This window comes from Chenopodium album, chromosome 11, assembly GCF_948465745.1.
Source record: "Chenopodium album chromosome 11, dcCheAlbu1.1, whole genome shotgun sequence".
NCBI classification, from domain to species: domain Eukaryota; kingdom Viridiplantae; phylum Streptophyta; class Magnoliopsida; order Caryophyllales; family Amaranthaceae; genus Chenopodium; species Chenopodium album.
The window spans coordinates 55,867,062-55,893,239 of NC_137844.1; the positions used below are offsets into that span (position 1 = coordinate 55,867,062).

Genomic DNA, 26,178 nt, shown 5'->3' on the forward strand with positions numbered 1-26,178 from the left:
TAAAACTAATACTCGTATTTAAAATGTAAGCATTGATACAAAGTTAACAATATCTTGTGTAAATATTTTGTGCATTACTATAATACATTACAAAGTATATAAAGTTATGAGAATTTGTGTTCAAAGATTCTAATTTTGACCCATAATATTACTATTGGAAATGCCTCAAAAAAAAAAAAAAAAAATAAAATAAAAAAAAATAAAAAAATAAATAAAAATTACTATCGAAAATTTTTCAAAGGACATGCAACTATGCAAGTACCTCTTCAGTAGATGGGCTAATTTTATCAAATTCAACTCTTCTAAGAACTCCACTTAGGGCCTGTTCTCTTCATCTTATTTTCAGTTCAGCTCACTTCAGTTAATCAGAACAGACCCTTATATGTGTTTAAATTTAGTACCGATTAAAGCTACTCCGTATATATGAGTAATACTCTGTATAATTTTTAAAAAATATACTGTAATTATTGTTATTTATTGACAATTGGGGTAAAAGGTTTATAGATTTTTGACCCACAGAAATTCAAAGAGGCAATATTTATTTTATTTGGTGCAAGCTATAGAAAATGTAGATTTTTGTTTTACTAATGCCTGACAAGATAAAAACTGATCAGTCTTTTATAAGCATTTGCCATAAAGATGAATCTGAAGTTAACCACTCATATTGATCTTCCTCTCATTTTTATTTTGGCTGTTTCCTCTCATTTATTAATGTCACTTTTATTACTTCATGTAGTTACAGACCTTTGACCACCAGCTTTGACTAGCATCTGATTGAACTTTGAACTACACTGTCCCTACATTATGTCCACATCAACTTCTAAAAAGGACATCATCTGAATTCACAAGAAATAAATAAATACTTCTACCATGAAATTATACAAATAATACTCCCTCTATTTTTACCACTGTTTACCCCTTTAATCTTTCATTGTCTCTAAAACACGGTTTTGGGCTTGTTCTAACTTACTGAGCTGAGCTGAATTAGACTGAATTATTTATAAGAGAAGAAAATTAGGAACTGAACTGAAATTAAGCAAAAGAGAACAAGTCCTTAATTTACTTGTAAAATTCTACAAATATATAATTAAAACTATTTTATAGTAACAAGATTTTACAATATTAGTGAAAATTTACAGTTAAAGTTTTAAAAATTTAACCCATATATTTAGTGGGACAGTCTACGAGGTACGGATAGAGTAATAATAATATACCCAAGAAAAAAGAGAGAGATTGTGACAGAAGACCCATATTTTCCTCCATTACTCCCTCTCTCTCTAAAATCCTCTTTCTCTCTCTAACTTGTTCATTTTTTCTTGATTTGAGAATATTTCTTGTAAACAACATTGCATGCATAATCAAATTCCTGATCAATGGCAATGAGAGAGTACAGGAAAGGGAATTGGACAGTGGAAGAGACTATGATTCTAATTGAAGCAAAGAAGAAAGATGATGAAAGAAGGAAGTTTAGTAGATCAAAACAAACACTACAAATTTCAACTCCTACTAGTAGTGGAAGTACTAGTAAGCCAGTCATAGAGTTAAGGTGGAAATGGGTTGAAGAATATTGTTGGGGAAAAGGCTGTTTTAGGAGCCAAAATCAGTGCAATGATAAATGGGATAATCTCATGAGAGATTACAAGAAAGTTCGAGACTACCAAAAGAACCTTCCTGCAACCGAAACCGGAACCGAACCTGAAACCGAGGGTGGAAGTGGTACTCTCAATAAGTCTTATTGGAGTATGGATAAGGTTGAAAGGAAAGACAAGGGTCTGCCTACTAATATGTTGCCTCAGATTTATCAAGCTTTGTTTGACGTTGTTGAGACTAGTACTAGTACTAGCTCGACTCCAACTCCGACTCCGAGTTCTGCTACTACAGCCGGTCAGTTTTTACTGCCTTCTCCAGGGCTTGAAATGCAGCAAACTCCGTCATCGGTGCCGGCATTGCAGTTGTCTCCGCCTCAATCTATGCTTCCTTCTCCTCGCCTGCCGCCGCTATTGCAGTCTCCTCCGTCCTCGGCTTTTCTCTCTCCTCAACAACCGCCGCATCATCCATCGCCTACACTAGGTAATTTAATTTACCTATAGTTGTGAAATGTCCTTAATTATTTTATAATTGGTTATTATTTCATGTTACATTAACATAAGCTTTCCCTAATAGCGAGAAATTAAATAAAATGTACCTTAAATTTCAATTTTCACTAGAGACACTTTGGAGGTAGGACTTAGTCTTTACAGCGACTTTACTCTTCCGGTCTTTCCCCACTAGATCCTAAAAAGCTTCTCGTAATCGTTACCTCATATCGGTGTGTGGGGGTTTTAATTTGATAGGACAATTTTTCTTACCTGGCTATCCAAAAATAAATGTTAATTACTCTTCCATATTTCATGTTGGACTATTCTAAATTCCAAGTTAATTATAATTATATACTTCCTAGATAATAATCTTTTTTGTCTGAATTCAAAAAACGAAACTGTGAAATGGTGAAACTGAAGTACAGAACCAAGGAAGAAGAAGAAATCCAAGAGAAAATCTAGAGAGAAAATATTTGGGGAAAATCAGAAAACCCTTTTCATTATGTCATAAATGAGCTCAACTACCTTACAAACTATTTATACAAGTATACAATCTGTACAAAATATTCTAGAAGCCATAACTTACAAATTACAACAGCACCAAAAGCATGTTAACAGAATTCTGTTATGATAACAGAATTCTGTTATGGAATGCCAGCATGGCAAAGTCAACTTGGCAATAACAACAAAGGCAACAAGCTCAACACCCCCCTCTCAAGATTGACTTGGAGTGGAGCAAGACCAATCTTGAACTGCAGGTTGACTCACAACTCCAATCTTCTGTAAAAGAAAACGATGCTTATCAGTGCCCAAGGGCTTTGTCATAATATCAGCAAGCTGTAAGGTAGAACTGACATGAGCTGTGGTAATAAAACCCAATTGCACATTTTCCCTGACATAATGAACATCCAACTTGTGATGTTTTCTTCTCAGATGCTTTGTCCTTTCATGGAAGCAAGGATTGTCTGCAATATGCTGTGCTGCAACATTATCACAAAACAAGGTGATTGGTTTGGGAACTTCAACCAATAAATCACTCAACAAACCATCAATCCAAATGACTTCATCTGTAGTATGACTCATACTCCTGTATTCTGCTTCAGTGGAACTTTTGGAAACCACCTTTTGCTTTTTTGTCTTCCAAGAAACCAAAGATAATCCCAAAAAAACACAATATCCAGTCAAAGACCTCCCACTATCAGAACAATTACCCCAATCAGCATCAGAATAAGCAGACAGCTTTAAATCAATGTTTGCAGCAAAAAATATACCATGATTCAGGGTAGCTTTCAAATATCTCAAGACATGAGTTGCAGCCAAATAATGAGGAACTCTAGGTTCATTCAGAAACCGACTCAATTGCTGAACAATATATGAGATATCAGGTCTAGTGAGGTTTAGATACAGCAATTTACCAATGAGTCTTCTGTAAACCTCAGGATCCTGCAAACAGTCACCCTCCTCTTTACTCAAACACAAACCCTTTGGAGAAGGGAAAGAAGCAGGCTTGCAATTTTCCATATGAGTATCCCTCAGCATATCCAAAATATACTTCTTCTGATTAAGCATAATCCCAGCAGTGCTTCTAGTGACTTCAATGCCAAGAAAATACTTGATCTGCCCTAAATCCTTTATAGTAAAAGCAGAATGTAAAGCCTGCTCTTGAGATATAAAACTGGAATCATTACCAGCTATCAAGAGATCATCTACATAAGCAACAACCACAGTAAAATGATCACCACAAGAATGTGTAAACATAGAATAATCTTGGTGAGACTGAACAAAACCAAAATCCACCAGAAATTTACATAATTCCTTGTTCCATTTCCTGGAAGCCTGTTTTAGGCCATATAAAGACTTATTCAGTTTGAGAACCTCCCCTGGCTTGGCATTTGCATATCCCAAGGGTGGCTTCATGTAAATTTCTTCTTCAATATACCCATGTAGGAAGGCATTATTGATGTCTAATTGTTGAACATCCCAATTCTTAGCTGCTGTAAGAGCTAAAACAACCCTTACAGTAGTCAGTTTTGCAACTGGACTGAAAGTGTGTTTATAATCCTTGCCTTTAATCTGTCTATCTCCTATAATTACCAATCTGGCTTTACATCTCTCTATATCCCCATTTGGCTTGAATTTGGTCTTATAGACCCACTTACAACCCAAGGCTTTCTTATCAGGTGGCAAACTAGCAACTTCCCAAGTATTATTTCCCTCCAAGGCATCTATTTCATCCTGCATAGCTTGTATCCATTCAACTTTATCCTTGGCTTCATAATAAGAACTAGGTTCCTTTGTGGCTAAAACCTTAGACAAACTAACAACATCAGCAGCTCCAAGAAAAGCCAAAGTTGGTTATTTAAACACATTGAAGCTTTGAGAAGTAGATTCCTCAGGCTGAACAGACTTAGGCAAAGAAACCACATAATCACCAAACTTCTTAGGCAATTGTCTAGGTCTTTTGTCTTGTGGAACAATGACCTCAGGAATAACAATACTAGGAACAGGAATATTACTGGTAACAGAACCAGAATTCTCATGAGAAACAGAATTTTCATGAGGAATTGAATTTTCATGAGAAGTATCTGAAATATCATCATTGTTGATGTCAAAATCAGGAATAGACTCAACACTAGAAGAATCTGAATGATCATGTGGAAAGACAGAAGGAACAACCATGGAAGGAATGTCAGCAGAAGAAGACATATCAGGAGCAGGACAAGAAACAGACTTGAAAGGGAACACATCTTCAACAAAATGAACATTCCTGCTCAACACCACCTTTTTTGTATCCAAATCAAATAACTTGTAACCCTTTTGAGCATAAGGATATCCCAAAAAAATACATCTCTTAGATCTAGGAGCAAATTTATCAGATAATTTCTGAGCAGGATAACATAAACACCCAATCACTCTTAAAGAACTGTAATCAGGTTTCTGTCCCATTAGCTTCTCAAAAGGACTCTTCCAGTTCAAAACAGAAGAAGGGATCTTATTTAGCAAATAAGTTGCACCTAGGATACAATCACCCCAAAACCTGATAGGTAACCCAGCATGAAACCTAAGTGCCCTAGCAATCTCAAGCAAACTTCTATGCTTCCTCTCTGCTGGGCTCACCGGGCAAACTTCTTTGATGAATAATCCCTTTGCTCAAAAAAAAGAAGTACAAAACTCCTTCAAGACCTCAGTACCATTATCTGATCTAATGGTTTTAATATGAGAGTCAAAATGATTCTCAATACAAGCAATAAAACCAGTAACAATTGTTTGAACCTGAGATTTATTATGAACCAAATGTGTCCAAGTAGTTCTAGTGTTGTCATCAAGAATAGTCAAGAAATATGTAGCACCAGAAATAGACTTATGAGCATAAGGGCCCCAAAGATCAATGTGAATCAAGTCAAATGGTTTTATTGCCATTGAATCAAAAGTAGAATAAGGCATCTTATGATGCTTAGCAAATACACAAACTTCACAACTAAAATCACAAGTATTATTGCCTGTAAACAACTCTGAAACATGTTTCATTTTGCTGACAGAAAGATGTCCTAACCTAGCATGCAAAACATCAATACTAGGCTTATTTTGGCTAGAAGTAATGGTATTATTTACAATGGATAATGACTCGGGAATATGAGGCACTAAACTGGAAGCAGATCCTGAAAACTTGTATAAACCAGAAGTTTTGTATCCATAGCCTTTCACCTGCTTAGTTGCTAGGTCCTGAAACATGCAAGAATCTTTTTCAAAGATAGCTAACAAACCAGACTGTTCAAGCATTTGGCCAACAGACAAGAGATTGTGTTTAAACTCAGGGATAAAAAGAACATTGGTTATGGTTATATCTGGTGTTAATTGGACTGTGCCAGCAAATTTAACATGTTTAATTGTTTCATCAGGCAATCCTACTGAGATATGTGATTTTAAGTGCTGTAAAGATGTGAATAATGCCAAATTTGTGGCCATGTGATCAGATGCACCAGTATCTATAATCCATGCATTCCTATCAAACTCCTTATTCATCAACTGAGCATTAAACACAGATATTTTACCTACAAAGTTGATAGAAGACAAAGGATCAGAAGCAATATCCTTGTCAGATTGCATCATTCTCAAAACCTGCTGATAAACTGCAGAGACCATAGTAGGATCAGGACTTGTAGCAGAATCAGATCCACCTGTATCCATAGGTGCCTTGCCAAGAATACCAGAACTAGAACCAGCATCAACCATCACATTAGAAGCAGTTCTAATAGAACCAGTACCAAAACTCTTCCCTTTCAAAGAAGACCACCATTCTGGATAGCCGATGAGCTTAAAACAGTCTTGAATAGTATGACCTTTAGCCTTGCAATGATCACAAAACTTGTCATACTTCTGCCTTCGAAGATCTCTTCTCTGCTGAAATGATTGAGTATTTCCAGTATTATTACTAGCTGAACTAGTAGTAGTAGAATATCTACTAGGAGTTCCTCGATTAACAGCCAAAGCACTAGCCTCATGAATATCATGAATACCAGTATTCAAGTTGTTTTGTCTCTCAACCTGTTGCAGCATATAGTATGCCTTGGTAACAGTTGGTAAATCATCACTACTCAACATGTTTGTCTTAGCCTGATCATAAGATATGTTCAAACCAGCAAGCAATTGCATCAACTTATTCCGTTGATCAGCTTCTAAAATCTTCTTCAGCACACCACAACTGCAAGACTTCAAAGCACCACAAGTACAATCTGGAAAACCTTCCAGAAGTTGTAATTGATCCCAAACTTGCTTCAATTGACCATAATATTCAGCAATTGAAGCATCATTCTGCTGAATACGAGTTAAATTCCTTTTTAACTCAAAAATATGAGGAGCATTACTCTGACCAAAACGCTCATGCAATTCCTTCCACAATTCATGAGAAGAATTCACAAACATGAAACTACCAACTAGATTCTTATCAATCGAATTCAAAATCCATGACATTATCATGTAATCATTCCTCAACCACTTATGATAATCATCAGAATCAGAATCAGGCATAGACAAAAGACCAGTAACAAATCCAATCTTATTCCCGGCAATTAACGCCATTTTTACAGCTCTACTCCAATTGAGGAAATTCGAAGGTGTAAGCAGAAGATTAACAATCTGCATACCTGGATGATCGCTGTTCGAGATATAGTAAGGATCGCTGAAATTCACAGCATTCGATTGAGCTGAGTTCTGAGTAATAGGAGAACCTTCAGCTTCAGCCATTTCCAGAAAATCTTCAACAAAACCTTAAGAAAAACAACAGAAACAGAGGAATCGATCGAAAACAGAGAAGAAGAAGAAAGAAGAAGATCAGAATCAAGAAGAAATCAAACAAAAATGTAGCGAAAACTGCTAGGGCTCTGATACCATGTGAAATGGTGAAACTGAAGTACAGAACCAAGGAAGAAGAAGAAATCCAAGAGAAAATCTAGAGAGAAAATAATTGGGGAAAATCAGAAAACCCTTTTCATTATGTCATAAATGAGCTCAACTACCTTACAAACTATTTATACAAGTATACAATCTGTACAAAATATTCTAGAAGCCATAACTTACAAATTACAACAGCACCAAAAGCATGTTAACAGAATTCTGTTATGGAATGCCAGCATGGCAAAGTCAACTTGGCAATAACAACAAAGGCAACAAGCTCAACAGAAACAAACCAATTTATTAGTGATATCAATGTTACAATGACACTACCAAAATTATATTATTTACGGAAATGTTATCCGATTAGAAATGTTGCATAACATGATAGTGATGTTACAATAAATGTACTGTGGTTGATGATCAGAATTTGAAACAAGCCAGTATTCACATGATCCAGAATCATCACCAGCAAAGAGAAGAAGAAAAGAAGAAGCCATTGCTGCTGCTACTCATACAGCGGCCGAAGCGGCTGCAACGAAGGCAACAACAACGCTAGAAGAAGTAAGCACGGCAATAAGTAGGAGTGCAACAATGATAACAGAAGCAATTCAGGCAAGTGAAGAAAGAGAAGAGAGAAGACACAGGGAAATGATGAACATACAAGAATCAAGATTAAGGATTGAAGAATCAGAATTAGAGATTAATAGACAAGGTTTTAATGGGTTAACTGAAGCAGTTAATAGGCTTGCTACCTCCATTTTTACTTGGGCTAATTCCCACAAAAATCAACAGGGTCCTTCCTAATTATTTCTTAATTTAAAATTAAGCCCCTTCATTGATTAATTTTATATTAATTATTTTGGTCTTTTATCGACATATATTTTTTTTAAAGGTAAATTGGCTCCTAAACCTTCTCTTGTTGAATTAAGAACCATATAGTGGATTCACATACACTTGTCAAATATTGGTTCAAAAAATGAAAAAATCATGTGAATTGTGGAATTTTAGCTAGGGGGATTATGATAGAGTAGTTTAAAAAAAAAAATAGATTTTTTTTTTTTAATGAAATATTTTGTCTTTCATCTTATCTTTGCCATTTGACTGGAAATGTGTTTGAAAAAGGCTGCAATTTCAATTAATGGTACTTGAATGAACTACATTATTATTATTATTATTATTATTATTATTATTATTATTATTTTGGTATTATTGTAATTTTAATGTACTTGTATGATATTACCCTGGATAAGATTCAGGTAAGAGCCATTTCCTGCTGCCTTCTTTTCTCTATCCTTGTTTAATCAATGTACTCCCTCCGTTTTCAAATACTTATTTTATTTTTTCATACACGGAGTTTTAAGATAAATTAAAGAAAGTAATAAAATATGGAGGTAATGAGGTAGGGAGAAAAATAAAAAATTATAAAAAGTAAAAGTAGCTGAAAGAATTAGAGAAGAGAAGGAATAATATAAAATTATTAAAATATGATTTATGTTGGATTCACTAGGTGAGATAAATGAATTAAATATTGTAAAAGCTTTTTAAATAAAAAAATGGAGCAAGTATTTAAAAACGGCCGAAAAATAAAAGTAGAGCAAAATATTTAAAAACGGAGGGAGTATTTCTTACATGTTTTATACTGAAATGGTATACAAACCAATGTAAAACTTTGAGTAATATGGAGTAATATCTTTAATCATCATTAAGTATAAATTATAAGAATTGAATGTTAATATTTTATTTAGTGAGGTGATACTAACTACTCTTACTCATAAGGCTATATCTTAATGTATAAATCACATTGGTCAAAATAAATCTAAGTAAAAAGTGAAAAAAGTCTCAATAAAACATTTTTTTAAAAAATGAAGAAATATGAATATTGTACCGGTATTTGCTTTAAATCACTTCAAAGTGATCTGTCAAGAATGTGAATCCTTAGTTTGTATTGATGTGTAAACAAAGTATATATACAACCTAAGCCAAGGGCCTAAACTTAGCCCATTAAGCAACTAAATACAATATATATGGCTTAACACCCCCCTCAAGTTGGAGCATGCAAGTCGCAAATGCTCAGCTTGTCAAGTAAATACAAAAATTGTCACTTGTCTAACGCCTTTGTAAAGATATCCGCTAGTTGTTTCATCGTCTTCACATGAGACGTACTAATAATACCATCTTGAATGGCATCACGAACATTATGACAATCAACATCAATGTATTTAGTACGCTCATGAAAAACCGAATTTTGAGCAATGTACAATGTCGATTGACTGTCACAAAATAGGTCCATCACAAGTGGATTAGCCACACCCTGACTACCAAGTAGAGCCTTCAACCATTTCAACTCTGAAGTGACCGTTGGCATAGAACGGTACTATGCCTCTGTAGAAGACTTAGAGACTATATTGATAACATGAAAAATTGTCATTATTTCAAACATCTCAAGGATACTACTTAACGGTTTCAACTTTTAGTTTGTTTGTAAATTGATCATAATTACAGCAATTTTGAATTTATTAAGTATACAATGTATTGCTCATTTGCTCTTAGCTCCTTTGAGAGATTCTTATATTCACTTAGGACATGTTCTCATCAACTTATTTAAAACGCTTATTACTTAGGGTCTATTCTGTTCACCTTATTTTCATTTATTTTAGGTGTAATAAGTTCAGTTTAGTTCAGGTTTAATAAGTTCTAATAAGGAGTTACTCAAGTATAAATTACAACTAAAATAAGTTTTAATAAGGTCTAATAAGTTCAGGTAAGTTAATATAAGTGAAAATCAGGTGAATAAAACACACCCTTATTCCTTAATAAATTCAGATTAGGTCAGATTAGACCAGGTCAGAACTTTTAATTATCATTTACTTATTATTAAATATCGTTAATTGCGTGTTACAAAAAATTATGATAATTACATATTTAAAAAGTTCATAATGAGACGAATCTAACAAGATCCATTTTGATTATGTTTTTCTTTATAGATTAGTATTAAAATGCGGCAAAAGTTTAGTCAAATTATTAAATCAGATCATACCAGATCAGATAATAAAAATTCAGATCATACCAGATCGAAATTTATGAAAATCAGACCAGATCTCCTTGTTTCAGGTGAAGAGAACAAGTCCTTATGTTTAAGGTGTATCGAAGGGTATTTTTGCTCATTTGATCATCAATTGAATACAAAATAACTTTGAATGCATCATTTCCAAAGTTAAAGACTTAAAGGGTCCTTAATAAATAAAATTCTTATTATGGGCTGAGTTAATATAGGGCCAAAATATTTGCTCAATTTAATTTAAAAAATGTAAAAAATATTAGTACATGGACATTTTCGAATTCGTAAATATTGAATTTGTGGCTTTGTTCTTTTTTAATTGATAATTTATTGGCTCGTCTATTTTCGATCAGCTATTGAATCTTGGTCTGAATTGGAAATACGACCCTTTTTCACCTATTCCGCATCAACCATGGTCCGACACACCCAATAACTAGGTCTATTGATGATAACTACTCAATAATATCGCCAATGTTGATGTTTCAAGTCGAGATTTGTTGCTCAAACTAACCCCAATCTCCTCGACTACAATGAAATCCATAATTTTCTAAATACAATATTTTAAAAGACATTTATTAACTCGTAACTAATTTTTGCGACATTTTTACTTATTTTTAGCGATAAATTTTGACTGTCGCAAAACTGCTAATTTCTTGTAGTGATAAAGACTTGAAAGGACATTCTTATGTATTGTCTCCTCAAACATTTCAATCAATCAATAATAGAGATTAATTAGATGAATTAGTATAATAAAGATGTACTCCCTTTATTATTATTATTATTATTTTTTTTTTTCTCGTCACTTGTATTTTTTGACGTATTTAATGTACATGTTTGGCCTAGACCTAACAATCCTAACCCGACCCGACTGACGTGAATTAAACGATCCAACCTGTGACTCGAAACTTGACCCAAAACTGACCCGAACCCGAACTAATCCAACCCAAAATGGAGTTGACCCGAACGTGACCCGATGCCCGAAATGACTTGAACCGAATGACCTGACCTGAAATTGACCTGAAACTAGAACTTGACCCGACCTGACCCGACCCGAAGTGACCCGACCCGATTTAAACCCGAATTGATTGACCCGAATCAACCTGACCCAAATTGACCCGACTCGAATTGTCCCGACTCGAACTGACCCGATCCGAATTGACCTGATTCTTAAATTGAATTGGGTGAAATGGTGAATTACTTATTTTAGGGCTTCTTTCTTTCCTAAGTAATAGATACTCACAATGTTTTTAATTTTCTTAACAATTTTACTTTATTTTTCCCAAATATTTTTAAATGAATATATTTTGGTAACCCAACCCAAACTTGACCTGGCCCGAAATTGACCGAAAAATTGATCCTAAAAGTTGACTCGATTCGAACTGAACTGACCTGAACTTGACTCGACACGAACTTAACCCGAAGTGTTGACCCAGAAACCTGAATTGATCCAACCTAACTTGAATATTTGCGGACCCAAAATTGACTCGACCCAAATTAACCTGACTCAAACCCAACCCGAATTACCCGTTTGGCCTATTATACTTTTAATTGCGTATTAGTGTAAATTATGTAAAATTGATACTACATATTGATCTTACAAATTCCCACGTGATTAATTTTATTTTTTATGAACATTTTAATACAAATGTAAAAGCTAATTCAATACAATGTTGATCCTCTTTTATTGGAATATACTTCCTATATCTTTTTTATTTTTTTTTCCTTTGGAATATATCATATCACCTAATTTGAATACTGAAATTTGGAATGTAACCCTACATATAAGAGATTTAGAATGTAACAATCATGATTATTGTACAAGAAAATGAAATTTGGGACATAACATCATACTGTCTTATATTGTAATTTATTATATACTAGGTTAAGTCCCGTGCCATGCGCGATTATAATTAAACTTTACAACAAAAATTATAAAGAATGATTTTTTTATTTTTTTATTTTTTGTTATTTTTTTTTTTGAGGGAAATAAAGAATGGTTGTTAATTTAACAATAATTTATCCAAAAAAATAAAATATTTGTGACAAAATAACTTGAATTTTAATTTATACCAAATGTGTAAAGGTTATTATTTTGAATTTTATAAAAAGATAATTTAGTAATAGAAATTTAGAAGCTATTAGGTTTTATATAAGAAAATGAAAATATAAGCTTAGGTTAGTACCCGTATATGTCTTCCAAAAAAAAAAAAAAAAAAAAAAGGTTAGTACCCGTATACGAACTCATATACATACATTTGTCCTTATATTTTTGTTGACACACTTTGACCGGTATTAAATGAAAATTTAGTTGATTACTTTAGGATAATTAGTATTTTGTAATCAAATTTTTTAAAATATATTTATAGTGAGTAGTAGCGATTTTTATTTTAATTTTAATAATCACATTGCATAAAATGTGTAGAGTAATTAAATTGAAGTTTTCAATATATGTTGAGTTAAAATATTTTACACTATTCATGTGTCATCATTTACTTAATTTATTTTACCAATATACAATATAAATATGATCATATATTATGTTGTTGGATTTGTCATATTGTCTGCTTTTATATATATATATATATATATATATATATATATATATATATATATATATATATATATGTATGTATATATATATATATATATATATAAATCATAATTTTTAATAATCTCTAATTAAAGATGTTGATAATTAAAGTTGTGTCTTGGCAAATGTGCAAATCCAACTCTAGCCTATAAAAAACGGAGGGAGTATAATATAATAAAATAATTTTGTTCAGTTGTTTGTATAAACGTTATGTATAATTTTAAGATTCATACAAATTACGCTACTAAAATGATTTTTCTATTTTTAATTAAAATAAATTTTATTGTCAAATGATTAACGTTGGAGGAAAAAATTGATACTCCTTATTAATATTATAATAATCTTGGACAATGATATATTTCAATACCTTATTTTTAATTTATGTTAGTATATTTGTAACTAAAAGATTAATAGTATGTAGAATATCTGTTAAAAAAAAAAAATTGAGTATGATTGGATTAGATATGTTGTCAAAATAGAAATAAGTATTATTGTAGCTTATAAAATGGAAGTCATTAAAATTTGGCAAAAAAAAAAAAAAAAAGGAGGGAAAATTGTTAATGACTTCGTGACAAGTGTCATTTTAGGTTCGCTTTTAGTATAAGTTAATTGATGATTGATTGATTTTTCTACAATTTATTATGTAGGGAAATAGAATGCAAAAACTATATATACATACCATGCAAAATTGGAATGTTGTATATTTTGGTGAAGTGATGATCTGAAAATAAGATTTAGAATGTAATGTGGAATTGCCTAATTTGAATATTGTTATATAATAAAAAACTAAATAAAGTAAAAGAAAGATTGATGTTGGTAGTTCATATTAGACACCAAATTTTCGTTATCCAGACACCCTCTTATAGAATAAAGATGATTATATCCTTAATTTTTATTACAATGATAACAAGGATAACTATCATCATATTATTTCTATATAAATTTATATTCACTTTCCAAATTATACACGTATCACGTATGATTTTGTTTCGGTTTCAAGAAATATGTTCCAAATTAATGTTAATTTTACATTGTTTACTGCCCAAATAACTTCCGACTAGATTTAGCTTATGTAAAAAGATAGCAAACATATCGTTTGATGATGAGGATCATGTAACGGTACGGTTTTTTTAATTTCGTTGAACAATAAATCTAGCTTATAATATAGTAATTTAACATGAGTTAGCTTGACGCCTTGGGCTCAACAAAGAGTTCTACCTGAAAAATAGCAACAAATTGGTTGATTTTGGATTTGTATAATTGTATTGTGTATGATGTGAGTTTGAGTTGATACAAATCTATTAGAATTAGTGTAAGTAGGCCTTTGATTTTAAGTTAGAAGAATGGTTGACTATGAACAAGGCAGTGAAAATGATCTGCATGATATTTTATACTAACACACGATTTTTCAAGAGCATAAATAGCGTCGCATTTTGCCATTTCATGGCAAAAAATAGTTTCACACAGAAAAAAGAAAAAAGAAAAAAGAAAAAAGAAAAAAGAAAAAAGAAAATGATAATCTATGAGCATGTTCCACGTGGACTATGCTTAACCCATGGGCTGAATCCATGAACTGTATTCCAAACTCCAGATTAAATAAAACGGTACCAAATCAAAACGACAAAACCCACGGGATCACTTTATCCATCAACGATTACAATCCAAACATAATTAACTAATAAATTTCCCATTCTCCCCTATCCAACTCTAAAGTAATCATTAATCCCTCTTTTTTCAAATACTACTTCTATTTCTCCTAACCATTTATATCATATCTTTATCAATTATATTTTATCCGTTTCTTTTTAGTTGACACGTTTCTTTAGTCACATTTGTCAATGTATAAATTCATCCATTAATATATATTTACTTTTCGATAAGCAAAAATTATAAAAAGTTGATATTTGAAAAATATATATCGTGACGATTCTAATAAGTTCTCACATCACTATATTTTTCTTTACATATAAATCACAAAACATGGTCAAAGGAAACTATCTGAATAGTGTTAAAGTCAAAACGTGTCAACTAATAAAAAATGATAGTAGTATATATCAACAACGGAGTATATTTTTCTTCTTAGATATAATTCATAAACATGATAAATGAATAGTATAAAAAGTAGAAATGAAATGAATATTTAAAAACGGATATATACTCCGTATTACGTAACTCAAAGTATTTATTACGGAGTATTATTAGTCATTTAATGCAGTTATCTTCATACACACTCTCCTTTCATTTTCTCTCTCCTCACCTTTCGGTTTCAGTGTTGGTTGAGTCTTTCCTTTACCTTCTTCCTCTTTCTCTCTCCTGATCAGACCATTTTTTTTTATTTTTATTTTTTGCAATTTTCTTCACAATTCTATTGCTTTCACCTTAATTTCTGACGATTAGATTGCAATTATGTCGATTTCTAACGATTAGGGTTTTGATCGGTGTTTTCTTTTGTACATATTGATTTTTGGGTTTTGGATCTTTCAGCTGTGAATTTAGAGTTGTTTATTGTTGTTGTTGATATGCATATTGAGGATTTTGAACCGGAAGAGGTGGTGGGATGTCAATCGGAGAAGAAGATTAACGATTTTTTCGATGATTCTAGGGTTAGGGTTTCTGGAGATGATCCAAACGTCGTCGCTTGGGATACCAAAAGGGTGTTGATTGGAGCTGGTGCTCGTGCCTTGTTTTACCCTACTTTGGTTTACAACGTTGTTAGGAACAAAGTTCAGTCTGAGTTTCGTTGGTGGGATCGGATTGATAAGGTATCTTATTAACCACTTAATTATTTACATTTTTTTTTTGATCGATTAAACTTTGATTTTGTGCAATTTGATTGTTTATTAATTAAATTTCTTGAAAAGCAAGGATGATTTGATCATTTTCCGATCGGTTTTAGTGCTCTGATTGATGGTCAATTTTGTTATTTTAATTTGTTAATTTTAATTTTTGTGTAATTTGACCCTGTTGCAGATTTTACCCAGTCGTGGATGTCATTTTTGTGGAAATTGAGATTGAATTATTGAAATTAGACTTTATCTTCTAGTTTGGGAGGTTGTGATCGTTTGAGATATGGGTCAAATGTTTTGAATCTTGTTAAGTTTTTATTTGTTTGAGCTCCAAAGAAGCTGATGAACACCATTTTGACTTTGTATATTTTGGATTCAATTTTATGAATTGATTTTTCTGTTAATTTTTGGGCTTTTTAATGTTGTTGGTGGTATGTTATTGTCAATTAACAATTGGTAAACAATCGAATACCTTTTTTGGCGTGAAATTCATGCCCAAACACCATTTACATTGCCATTTTCCGGACAATTTGACTTGGGATTGATGTAAGGTAAATAATCGTGCAGTAATGCCATCATTTCCATGTAATAAACATTAATAATTATGCCTTAGATTGTTTAATAGTGACCGCATCCTAGTTTAGGAGCGTGATTGGTATTGATTGGAGCAAATGAAGATATTTACGGTGTGTTGGATTGAAGGAAATGGAGGGAAAGGAAGAGAAGAGAAATGGAGAGATGAGATATTTTTCATTTGGATAACAAATGAGGAAGGAAGGGAATTGGAGGGAAGAGAAATGGAGGGATTAAATTGTAGGAAATTGATCTCTTCATCAATGGAGAGATTTGGAAGGAAAACTCACCATTCCTCCCTCCCCTCCTCTTCTCCTCCCTCCCTTTCTTTTCCTTCCCTTTTCTTTATCCAAACACACTGTTAGTCTTCCCTTACATAATTTGCCAATGTGGTTTTGGGGTGTTTTATGCTAATTATAATATAGTTGTTAAGTTCCTGCATGAATTTGTTTTGTGGTATTTTTTCCTTTGTTGCTTTCAGAATAGCCTAATGTTCTGTGATGTGCTGTTAGAAGTCTCAGCTGTGTGCCAAAGTTACCTGAATGGCTGCATTTATCAACCATAATGTGAATATAAAAGAAGGAAATTTACTTATATTAACGTTTCTTTTGCTGCTGGCCTTTTTCTTATTTCTAACTCGAGTGCCTCCAGTTTGTGTTGCTAGGTGCTGTTCCATTCCCTAGTGACGTTTTGCGATTGAAGGAACTTGGTGTACATGGAGTTATCACTTTAAACGAGCCTTATGAGACTTTGGTTCCTACATCTCTCTATCATGTGAGTGGGCCAATTTATTTGTGGCTGTGTTCATGCATTAACTTGTATATTAACTGTTTTCAAAATACTTTCCTTCTGGTCTTCTAACTTTGGAAATGTGCTTCAAATTATATTCTTATCTTGATTTTTTTTTTTTTGAAATTATATACGAAGTATATGACCTCCCCTTATGTAGTTATGTATGCAATCTCATCTCTCTAATTATTTTCCATCTATGTGTACTTCCCTTTTATTAACAACTTGCTCTTAATGGGATATTTTTCTTCTTCTGCCTAAGAACTTTTCACCTGTTTCGCATATGCACTCTATCTCTTTGCCATTCTCTTTCTGCGTCATTTCCCACTTTCCTTCTTCAATTTTCCTCTTTGTCAGCATGCTGCTTTTGCTCTCTATAATAATTTGAAAAGAAAATAAAGGTGTGCTTATTATTACCTTCACTTACTTTTTTTTTTTTTTTAATGAGAAAGATCTAGATAGAATACGGAGTATTGCAGGAACTTATTGTTTTACCTTTTCCAGTTGCGAATATTGGTCAGACATATTAGTTAATACGAGTACCTGATTTTGCATTGAGTTGGATGCTCTATATATTTGGTCAGACATGTTAGTTAATACCTGATTTTGCATTGAGTCGGATGCTCTATATTGTTTTTGATTCTTTTGAAAATGTGCATTTTGTTTATCATTGCCATTATTGCTACTTAATCTTTAGTATTGCTAACTCTGTTTTATTGTTGAACATGATAGGCTCATGGCATTTATCACCTTGTGCTTCCTACTAGAGATTATCTCTTTGCTCCCTCAATGAACGATATATGCCAAGCTGTGGACTTCATTCATAGTAAGTTGTTTTATGTACTTGACTTTCATATATAATATTATTAATATTTAATTCTTAGAATCGTTCAATTGGACTTCATGATTCAAAGCATTGTGTGCTGAACTTATGTTCTGCAACACTGAACACGGCTTAGGGACTCTGGGTGCCCAAATATATGCAGCTCTACTTCTGCTCAGTGTATGCTCTAAGCTGGTGTAGAGGCTAACTTTAAATTTACTATCTCCTTTTTCTTCTATTTCTGTTTAATATTTTTTGAGGGAGATGGTTTGGATAGTTTGGGCATTTTAGAGAGTGGTTGCTATTAATTCATGTTTGTTATCATTTTGACATACTGTGATACTGTGCTTGGGAGAATTTAATACTAGTTGTAGTTGGTGGTTGACACTGCGAGATCTGATTAATATAGTTCTTTCTTTTTCTAGTGATTTATATTGTGCTTACTCCTTTACTTATCATTTTCAAAGGAAATGCGTCTCGTGGGTGGATGACTTATGTACACTGTAAAGCTGGTCGAGGCCGCAGCACCACAATTGTCCTATGTTACCTGGTCTGGGCTTTACTTCACTAAGTACCTGAGTTGATTGAATAACTGCTACTGTGCCTTTGCTTCATATTTTAAGTTTCGTGTGCAGGTGCAACACAAGCAAATGACTCCCGAGGATGCTTATAGCTACGTGAGATCCATCAGACCAAGGGTTCAGCTTGCTTCAATCCAGTGGCAGGTACTTTATCGTTGACTTGCCTTGTTCAATTGCCTTCTATACTAGTTGACTATATACTTAATTGCTTTGGATCAAAATTTTATATTTGTGTTGTATTTGTATTGTTGACTGTAGGCTGTTAAGGATTATTACAATTATAAGGTGAAGAGCTGTAGCCCAAAATCGTGCAACGATTTGATTATTAGAAGCTCAGGGCTTCCACCAGTGGGCAATTTGTTTGAATTTGATGATTGCTCCGTAGTGGTGGTGACGAAATCCGATCTTGACGGTTATGATCCAAGTAAGCAGAGTGTTGAAGATAGTCAGATATTCGCAGATCTGAGTGTAATTTACAAGGCACGTGTTGCTGGTCAGGCAGCTCTAGCCAGGCTTTCCTGCTTGTGGCTCCGTTGCCATACCCAGCAGAAGATTGCTGAGGAGCAGCTTCTAAGGCAAGGTAGCTGCACCATCACGGCAGACCAGATAAGTGGTAGCCTTACTGTAGACATCCATGTGTATTAAGATGATGTTAATGTATTTGCGTCAAAATCAAAGATGTTTGATACCCTGTTTTTTAATTCCTGCCCTGGTAAATATGAGAAGGCTAATAAAAATTGTGGGTTTAGCTCGGCCTGGCCTTGCTTTCCCTTGTAAATATTGTCTTTTTTTTTTTTTTTATAGAAATGTCAAATGTTAAGTTAGGACTCCTTAGGAGGAGCTCTCCTCTTGCTCCATTAGTTTATAACATAGCGGCGATAGTGCAAGTAAATACAAAGTATGTGCTTATATAATCTAAAAGCATCAATATGAATTGTTCGAGGTTTAGAGTAATTTACTACAAGTATAAAAAAAAAAAAAAAAAAAAAAAATCCTTGTATGACGATGGAAGAATTTCCTGTCTGGTGATGCAAAGAAGCCTGCTTCTGGAACTGTAATGGGGAATTGGACATCCCAACCACCTGGTCTTATATACTTTGTAGTACATTGCCAGTTTGCCTTCAATATGTTTGATTTTCTGTCAGTTGTCGCTCATCACATGTCAATTGTGAACTAGTCATTTTGTTATACAATCTCAAGTTGTACATCATCAGGCGATGTTGCAATATGTTCTCCAGGTCTGGTACACTTGAATACTTGACCTTGTTTTCTTCTTGTATGGCTTTATCTTCCAATCTTCAACGTAAGTAAATTGATGGTTTTCCTATTTTGGAAGATTATTACATTATAAAAAAGATGGTTATCCATTTCGTCTCATCCTTTTGAAGGTATCTCCTCGTGCACCCCATGAAACCCGGGAGTTTGAATTTACTCAAGGCCACCACAACTTTTTATACGACTAACTAGTGAACATATATGGTTTTAAATAACATTATTTTTCTCCATTTCTTTCAAGTCGACATGTTTTGACTTTATGCATTATTTGCATAACTTACTACTTTGACTTCGTTAACTTGGTCATTTAAGAAATTTAGTTCAATATTTGAACAAATTTAACAAAATTGCATAGAATTCTTTGTTGGTCGATTGTTGCATTAAGAAATAATTAAATAAATAAAAAATATATCAAAGGTGTATAATTTTATCCAAAAAAAATCCTATATGCTGTCGTAGTAACGTAGAGCTGAAGCATCACGTTACCCGAACCATGAGGTTTATTCGGATTGTGAATGAACTGTAATATAACCAAGTTGTTAATTTACAGGAACTTAATTTTCCTGTCAATTTATTTTTGATTGATAATTTGAATAAAGCTCCAGTCTCCAAATGACGCCAACATGTACAAGTCCAAACTCCTGAGTAATGTATTGGAATGTTGTAATCTGCACATTACTATTTTATTGCACAACCTAAGTAGTAAGTACTGTAGGAATTATCTTTTCAAAAACTCGTATTCCCTGTGTCCGGAATCAATTGACATATAGTTCAACCTTGTATAATTATCGCATGACATGATTCCACAAAGATACCCTATTCAATTGTTACATTATTATACTTGTTACTTCTTATCTATCATCGTACCATTATAGTTTTGTGGAAATTACTTCATTGGAAGGGAGAGTACTATATGGTGGCCAAGCATAAGAATGTCATAGTCAGAACTCAGAAGCTCAAAGCTTTTCTGCTCGTGCTGTCGTTTCCACATCCAGCAGAAGCTGCAATATGGTCTTGAGTATATTCATAGGCAGGGTAGCTGCGCCTTCAAGGCTCATTAGATAAGTGGGTAGCCTTACTGATAATGGTCTTGTAAATTGTAATTCCATCAAATTTGTTTGATACCCTATGTTTCATTTTCTGTCCTGGTTACTTTGAGAATGCTGGTTAGGTTGTCCTTGGCTGGGTTCTCGCGTATTTATGCTTCAAAGAGATGAGAAGATGTTACTTTCATTGAGATTCATTATGCTAGCTATGGTATGTTAGAGGCTGAGAACAGTTCATGAAAAACCATACTAATGCAAATTGTCACCAAAATTTACAAGCTGGTTTATTGACTGGATGAATATTAGATGAACTCTAAACAGGAAACATATATTAAAGCTTTTTTCACAGTACCATGATGCCATGCCATCTTTTGAAAAAGTTCAAAGCAGTCGACTCTAAGAAATGTCGTGGGTTTGTTTTCTTTTAAGCATTAATGCACTCAGTTCATTAGAACAAAACCTATTATCATCTGTTTGGGTTTCTAATAAGGTACCACTTCTGTAATTTTGTTGTACAATCTTCGAGTCTTTCAAGTAGGGCACAATATGTTTCTTCATATCGTCTTGTGACATTACTAGATGAGTTCCTTGTAGACTTACATACTTGACCTTTCCTGCATCGTCAAGTGCTTTTAAACCAATCCAATCATCGGCATAAAGCTTTGTCTGCATTCCCGAAATATCAAGCAAATCAATGATTGCACAATCAGCAATCTAGTGTTACCTAAACTTACAAATTGTTGAAGCAGAAAGTTCATTTCAGAAAAAGAACACATGTATGTACCAGACAAGGAGAATACAATAATAAAGAAAGGATGACAGAAGCAAATTCACCTGTTGAGGAGGAAACACAGAGCAGAAAGAACCATCAGGATAATACCCGAACCACGAGGTTTCCTTAGGATTTAGAGCTTTATCGCGGTCAAACTATTTGATCATACAAAGGGGTGTCACCTTTTATCATAACACATTGTGTAAGTTTACTGATTAGAATTTTAGCTTAATCTCACCTTAATAAGAACCAAGTTCTCTAAACTTTTAAATCTTTTCTTGTAGGTCAATTTTCTTTCATTTGGTATTTCGTTGTTAAGCTTTGGAAGAAATTTAGATTTATCCAGATATACTGCAATATTCTGCAGGATAAGAAAACTGAAATTTAGATGCTTTGCATACTCTGGCATCAAAGTAGACAACATTTGTTGGTTGAAATTTTTCTTACATTTGGAATTTTGAAATAACCACTGGCAGCCAAATGATTCTGCATTTCAAAGAAACAACAGGATTATTTTTCTTAAAGACAGGAAGCATTTTCTTGGTCAGAAGCTGAATGAATAGATACTGGCATAACATTAACTGTAAACGACGAATAAAGTTGTTATCCATGGATGAAATCGTAATAATCTTTAAGGAGGTAAGAAAGATGCTTGCTTGGATAAAATTTCTGTAGATGCCAAATTTGATCAGTTTTGCTGCTGCAGAGTTCATGACTCTAAACTGCAGATGAATCGAACCAAGCATGTCATCATCTGTTTGAACTGCAGTTTGCTAAAACCCTGAAGCATGCACATATTGACCTTTTCTCTTCCAAATTTGCTCAGAAAAAAAAGAAAGATAAACACTGGATTGCAATGTCAATCAGAAAATCCCCGAATGCTTTGTGAAAAGGATTTTTACCTGTAAGAACTAATTGAAAAAAAGCAAGATGCTTACAGGATATGAAGGAGCTGAAGCAATTCCTGCATGCGGTCCTGTTATTGAAATGAAGTTCTTTACCTGTTTGATTCCATCAAAACACCAGCATTACAAGATCATCACCCAAGAGAGGCGGTTGTATGCTAAGAATTCCTTTCAACAAGTTCTATTACTCGTAGTAGGTAATGAAATTCTTCTTACAGGTGGAATTCCGTCACAAAATTCTATTATGCCTCTTGCAATTAAGTTCCCCTGCAAGTTTGCAATGCAGCAGCTTAGTAAAGGACAGCTGATTGGGGGACATTAAAAAATTTATGCAAAGGTAACGTTTCTTGTAAAAATGAGAAAAAGATGAGCATCAAAGGTGAGTAATGACCTGAGAAAGACCGACAATGTGAAAACCCTTATTAAGCTCTTTAATCTGCTTCACCTGTTGTTTTAACAGCAAACAAGCAGTTGTCAAACACTTATATCAAAAAATGTTGATTCCCTAATTAAGCAGACAGAATGACAGATTGTAACTCTGAAGCTGTGTCGATCACCTTGCTGCAAGCAACTGTCACCTGATCCTGTAAGGGTAAAAGCCAAGACCTAAATCCTCCATTGCTTTCTCTGAAGAGCATGACAAAAGAAGAGAATAATCACAAACATGTTAAAGTTACTGAGGCTAGTAAGCTATTGACAGAAGTTAAGTGCATAACCGGAGGGTATCAGTTTATCATCTTTCGAGACACTGATTTCCACTCCAGAGCAACCCTTTTTGGTTACACATCTTGCTTGCTTTACCAAAGAGGGAAAACCAAATACTAGCATCTTGATATATGTACTGTACGCAATGAGTTGGGAGCTTGTGATTATAATTCAAAAGTCTAAGGGATCCCGGATAACTTGGTGGGTTTTATTTACAAAAGCATGAAAGAAAATGAAACAAACATGATTGAATATGCTTTAAAAGCAAATCAACATGGAAAGTGAACAGGCATACATGCAGTATCCTTGAGCAGCTGACCATTCACTTAACTGCTTTGTGAACTCAGCAATTTTTTGATTAGTACACTTTTGTCCAATGCCTACATCAAACTAAAAAACATTATGAAACACTCAATAACTATATGAAACAGGCATTTAAGAATCCAAAATGTCGGTAAAATTCTTCTAGGATTGCTGCAGTTAGACTAACCAATTATTAAGATAACAAACAAATTGTAAAGGATATAAAACTAAAAAATAATAAAGTTAAGTAACGCTAATTCACTCCCTCCATTTTTTTTTATTGCTTGATTTTGACTTTCAAGTTGATACACAATTTAGGCAACTGTTATAGTACCATGGACGACTATGTATGGAAGAGAGAATGAGGTGGGAATGTAAGCGACCAAAGTGACGATCAAGATGAAAGATAGTAAACGAAGCACCATTTTCTCTCTTTACTTTTGGTATGGAATTCAAGTTGCATGCACTTTGATTTACCTCTTTATTTATTTATATCTATCAAGCTGTCCAAATTCTTGAGTATAGTGTGTTATACTTGTATATCCGTAGAAATAAAAACAAATAACAATTTACGGAGTACGCATAATTTGTTCTACTCTACTTGCATCCTTTTCCTCACTTGTTAGCAAAATTGTCATTATTATCTTCTTTAAAAATAAATATTGTTTAAATGTGATATTTTGGTTGATAATTTGTGAGAAAAATGTAACAAGATTCTACACGATCACTATATTTTTTTTAATGTATTACAAATGGTTATTGAAGAGAACTTTAAAAATAATTAGAGTGACACACGAGCGTCATTATTAGTCTTGTTTAGAAAACTTTTTCAATTATTTCACCCTATGTTAGAAACATTAATGAGGAAAAATATGTAAATACATATTTTTAAGGGTATAAATATCCACACTATTCTTAAGAGTTGAAAAAAAGGCAATTAACATTTAATGAGGGTAAATAAGTAAATAAACATTTTAGAGGGTATAACTGTTCAAATACTATTTAAACTAAAATTACCGAGAGTCCTACCCCTACGTAAGAGTTCCAAAGCTTCATACTAAAATTTAAACTACACTCACAGCCACATTCGCTCAATCGCTCGCAGCTCCTGCCCTTTCATTTCTGCCGCCCGATTAGGTCAGGTGATACCCACAATTTCCATTTCACTAAATTTTCAATTCTTTCGTATTTTGTCATTTTCCATGCTATTTTGTTTTCTATTGCACTTTCATTATCTGCAATTTTATATAATTAAACTAGTAAATTGAGGATGAATCATAATCTTTAAACCCTAATACCCTGCTTAACTTTGGTTTGTTATATTTTCTAATTAAAGTTTTATGCTTTATATCTTGTTAATTACTGATATTATTTTCTAAATGTAAATTACTTCTGTTTCTTTTACTATTTTTGAATTAAGATTGCATATTTAGACTTTCTCCATTGTTTTTTTTAAGTAGTGCCCTTTGGACTTTTACACTAATGACCTCCTCTTTGATCATCATTTGTGATTTTTGGGTGTAAAATACTTCGTATAATAACATGGGAAATTGCCAGATGTGTTTATATATACATATATAATTTCAAAATGTCAAATTTTTTAACTTTAATCTAAAAAATTAAAGATGCAAACCCGAAACTTCAAATGTGTTGCAATTGAAATAAAATAGGATAAAGTATGTAATTTAGTCCATTAGTTGAAAATTGTGGTTAGTAGAGGGTTTGTGAAGGAATTAGGGAATTGGTTGGCATTAATCACTATTTTGGAGAATGATAGGGTTTGTGACAGTGGTTCTTATTGAATTTATGTTAAATTTTATTTTAATTTTTTATTAGGATGTGATGGATGACACTCCAGAATCCAGGAAAACAAAGCCAGAAATTACCTTAGTGTCTATGTTTCAGAAGAAATTTAAAGCTATGGAGATGACTCCTGCTTTACCAAATGCAACCCAAGACAGTGATGGAGATGGAGATGGAGATGGAGATGGAGATGGTGATGGAGAGTTGTATTCTTCTTCGCAAAATAGTCAAGGAACCGGAATGGAGTCGGGCAATTCGAATGCTGATAAATTAACATTAGCCGAGAATGGCCAACTTGTTGAAAGGGATCAGCTTGTTGTTGAAAAGGGTCAGCTTGTTGTTGAAAGGGATCCACATGTTAAAACTGAGTATGATGCTTGCTTGGCCATGTCTCTTAAAAGTTTGAGGTTTCTTCTGCGCCAAGGGTTGGATTGTTGTGGTCAGGAGGAGCGCTTGGAGTGGCATTTTAATAACGATGGGAATTTTTTGAACTTATCAAGTTGCTAGCTTCGTTCAATGAAGATTATCAAAAGGCTGTTTCAGAAAATGCTTTGGAACATTATCAGATTACAGACCACGAAGTTCAGAAAAACCTCATCACTGCTTGTGCCAAAGCATTAACTAAGCTTATTGTTCAAGACCTCGATGATGACTACTTTGGAATATTAGCAGATGGGTCTCATGATAAATTCCATGA

At 33.3% G+C, this 26,178-nt stretch overlaps 4 protein-coding genes across 5 annotated transcripts; 3 read left to right on the forward strand and 1 right to left on the reverse strand.

The window, feature by feature from the left end:
• The first annotated feature begins 1,246 nt into the window (after window positions 1-1,246).
• LOC145566921 (uncharacterized) lies at window positions 1,247-2,090 on the forward strand. Its single transcript, XM_081626185.1, has one exon. It carries the CDS (start codon window positions 1,374-1,376, stop codon window positions 2,088-2,090), a length of 717 nt encoding a protein of 238 aa, XP_081482311.1. The 5' UTR covers window positions 1,247-1,373.
• A 13,254-nt stretch (window positions 2,091-15,344) lies between these two features.
• LOC145567834 (phosphatidylglycerophosphate phosphatase PTPMT1-like) lies at window positions 15,345-19,506 on the forward strand. Its single transcript, XM_081627237.1, has 6 exons — window positions 15,345-15,882; window positions 17,131-17,253; window positions 18,001-18,094; window positions 18,559-18,641; window positions 18,727-18,816; window positions 18,931-19,506. The coding sequence occupies exons 1-6, from the start codon at window positions 15,640-15,642 to the stop codon at window positions 19,315-19,317; spliced, it is 1,020 nt and encodes a 339-aa protein (XP_081483363.1). The 5' UTR covers window positions 15,345-15,639; the 3' UTR covers window positions 19,318-19,506.
• Window positions 19,507-21,364: 1,858 nt separating this feature from the next.
• On the reverse strand, window positions 21,365-24,103 carry LOC145566922 (uncharacterized). The gene is made up of 11 exons (XM_081626186.1): window positions 24,013-24,103; window positions 23,671-23,755; window positions 23,228-23,297; window positions 23,062-23,115; window positions 22,887-22,937; window positions 22,704-22,766; window positions 22,422-22,487; window positions 22,213-22,251; window positions 22,004-22,126; window positions 21,828-21,920; window positions 21,365-21,659 (listed from the first exon to the last, which is right to left on the reverse strand). Exons 1-11 carry the CDS (start codon window positions 24,101-24,103, stop codon window positions 21,390-21,392), a joined length of 1,005 nt encoding a protein of 334 aa, XP_081482312.1. The 3' UTR covers window positions 21,365-21,389.
• Window positions 24,104-24,714: 611 nt separating this feature from the next.
• On the forward strand, window positions 24,715-26,118 carry LOC145569318 (uncharacterized). Of its 2 annotated transcripts, none has more exons than XM_081628670.1 (2): window positions 24,715-24,820; window positions 25,515-26,118. In XM_081628670.1, the coding sequence occupies exon 2, from the start codon at window positions 25,521-25,523 to the stop codon at window positions 25,986-25,988; it is 468 nt and encodes a 155-aa protein (XP_081484796.1). In that variant the 5' UTR covers window positions 24,715-24,820; window positions 25,515-25,520; the 3' UTR covers window positions 25,989-26,118. The 2 variants fall into 2 exon arrangements, with proteins under 2 accessions (XP_081484796.1, XP_081484795.1); XM_081628669.1 differs by having other exon boundaries at window positions 24,724-24,815.
• Window positions 26,119-26,178: the final 60 nt, after the last annotated feature.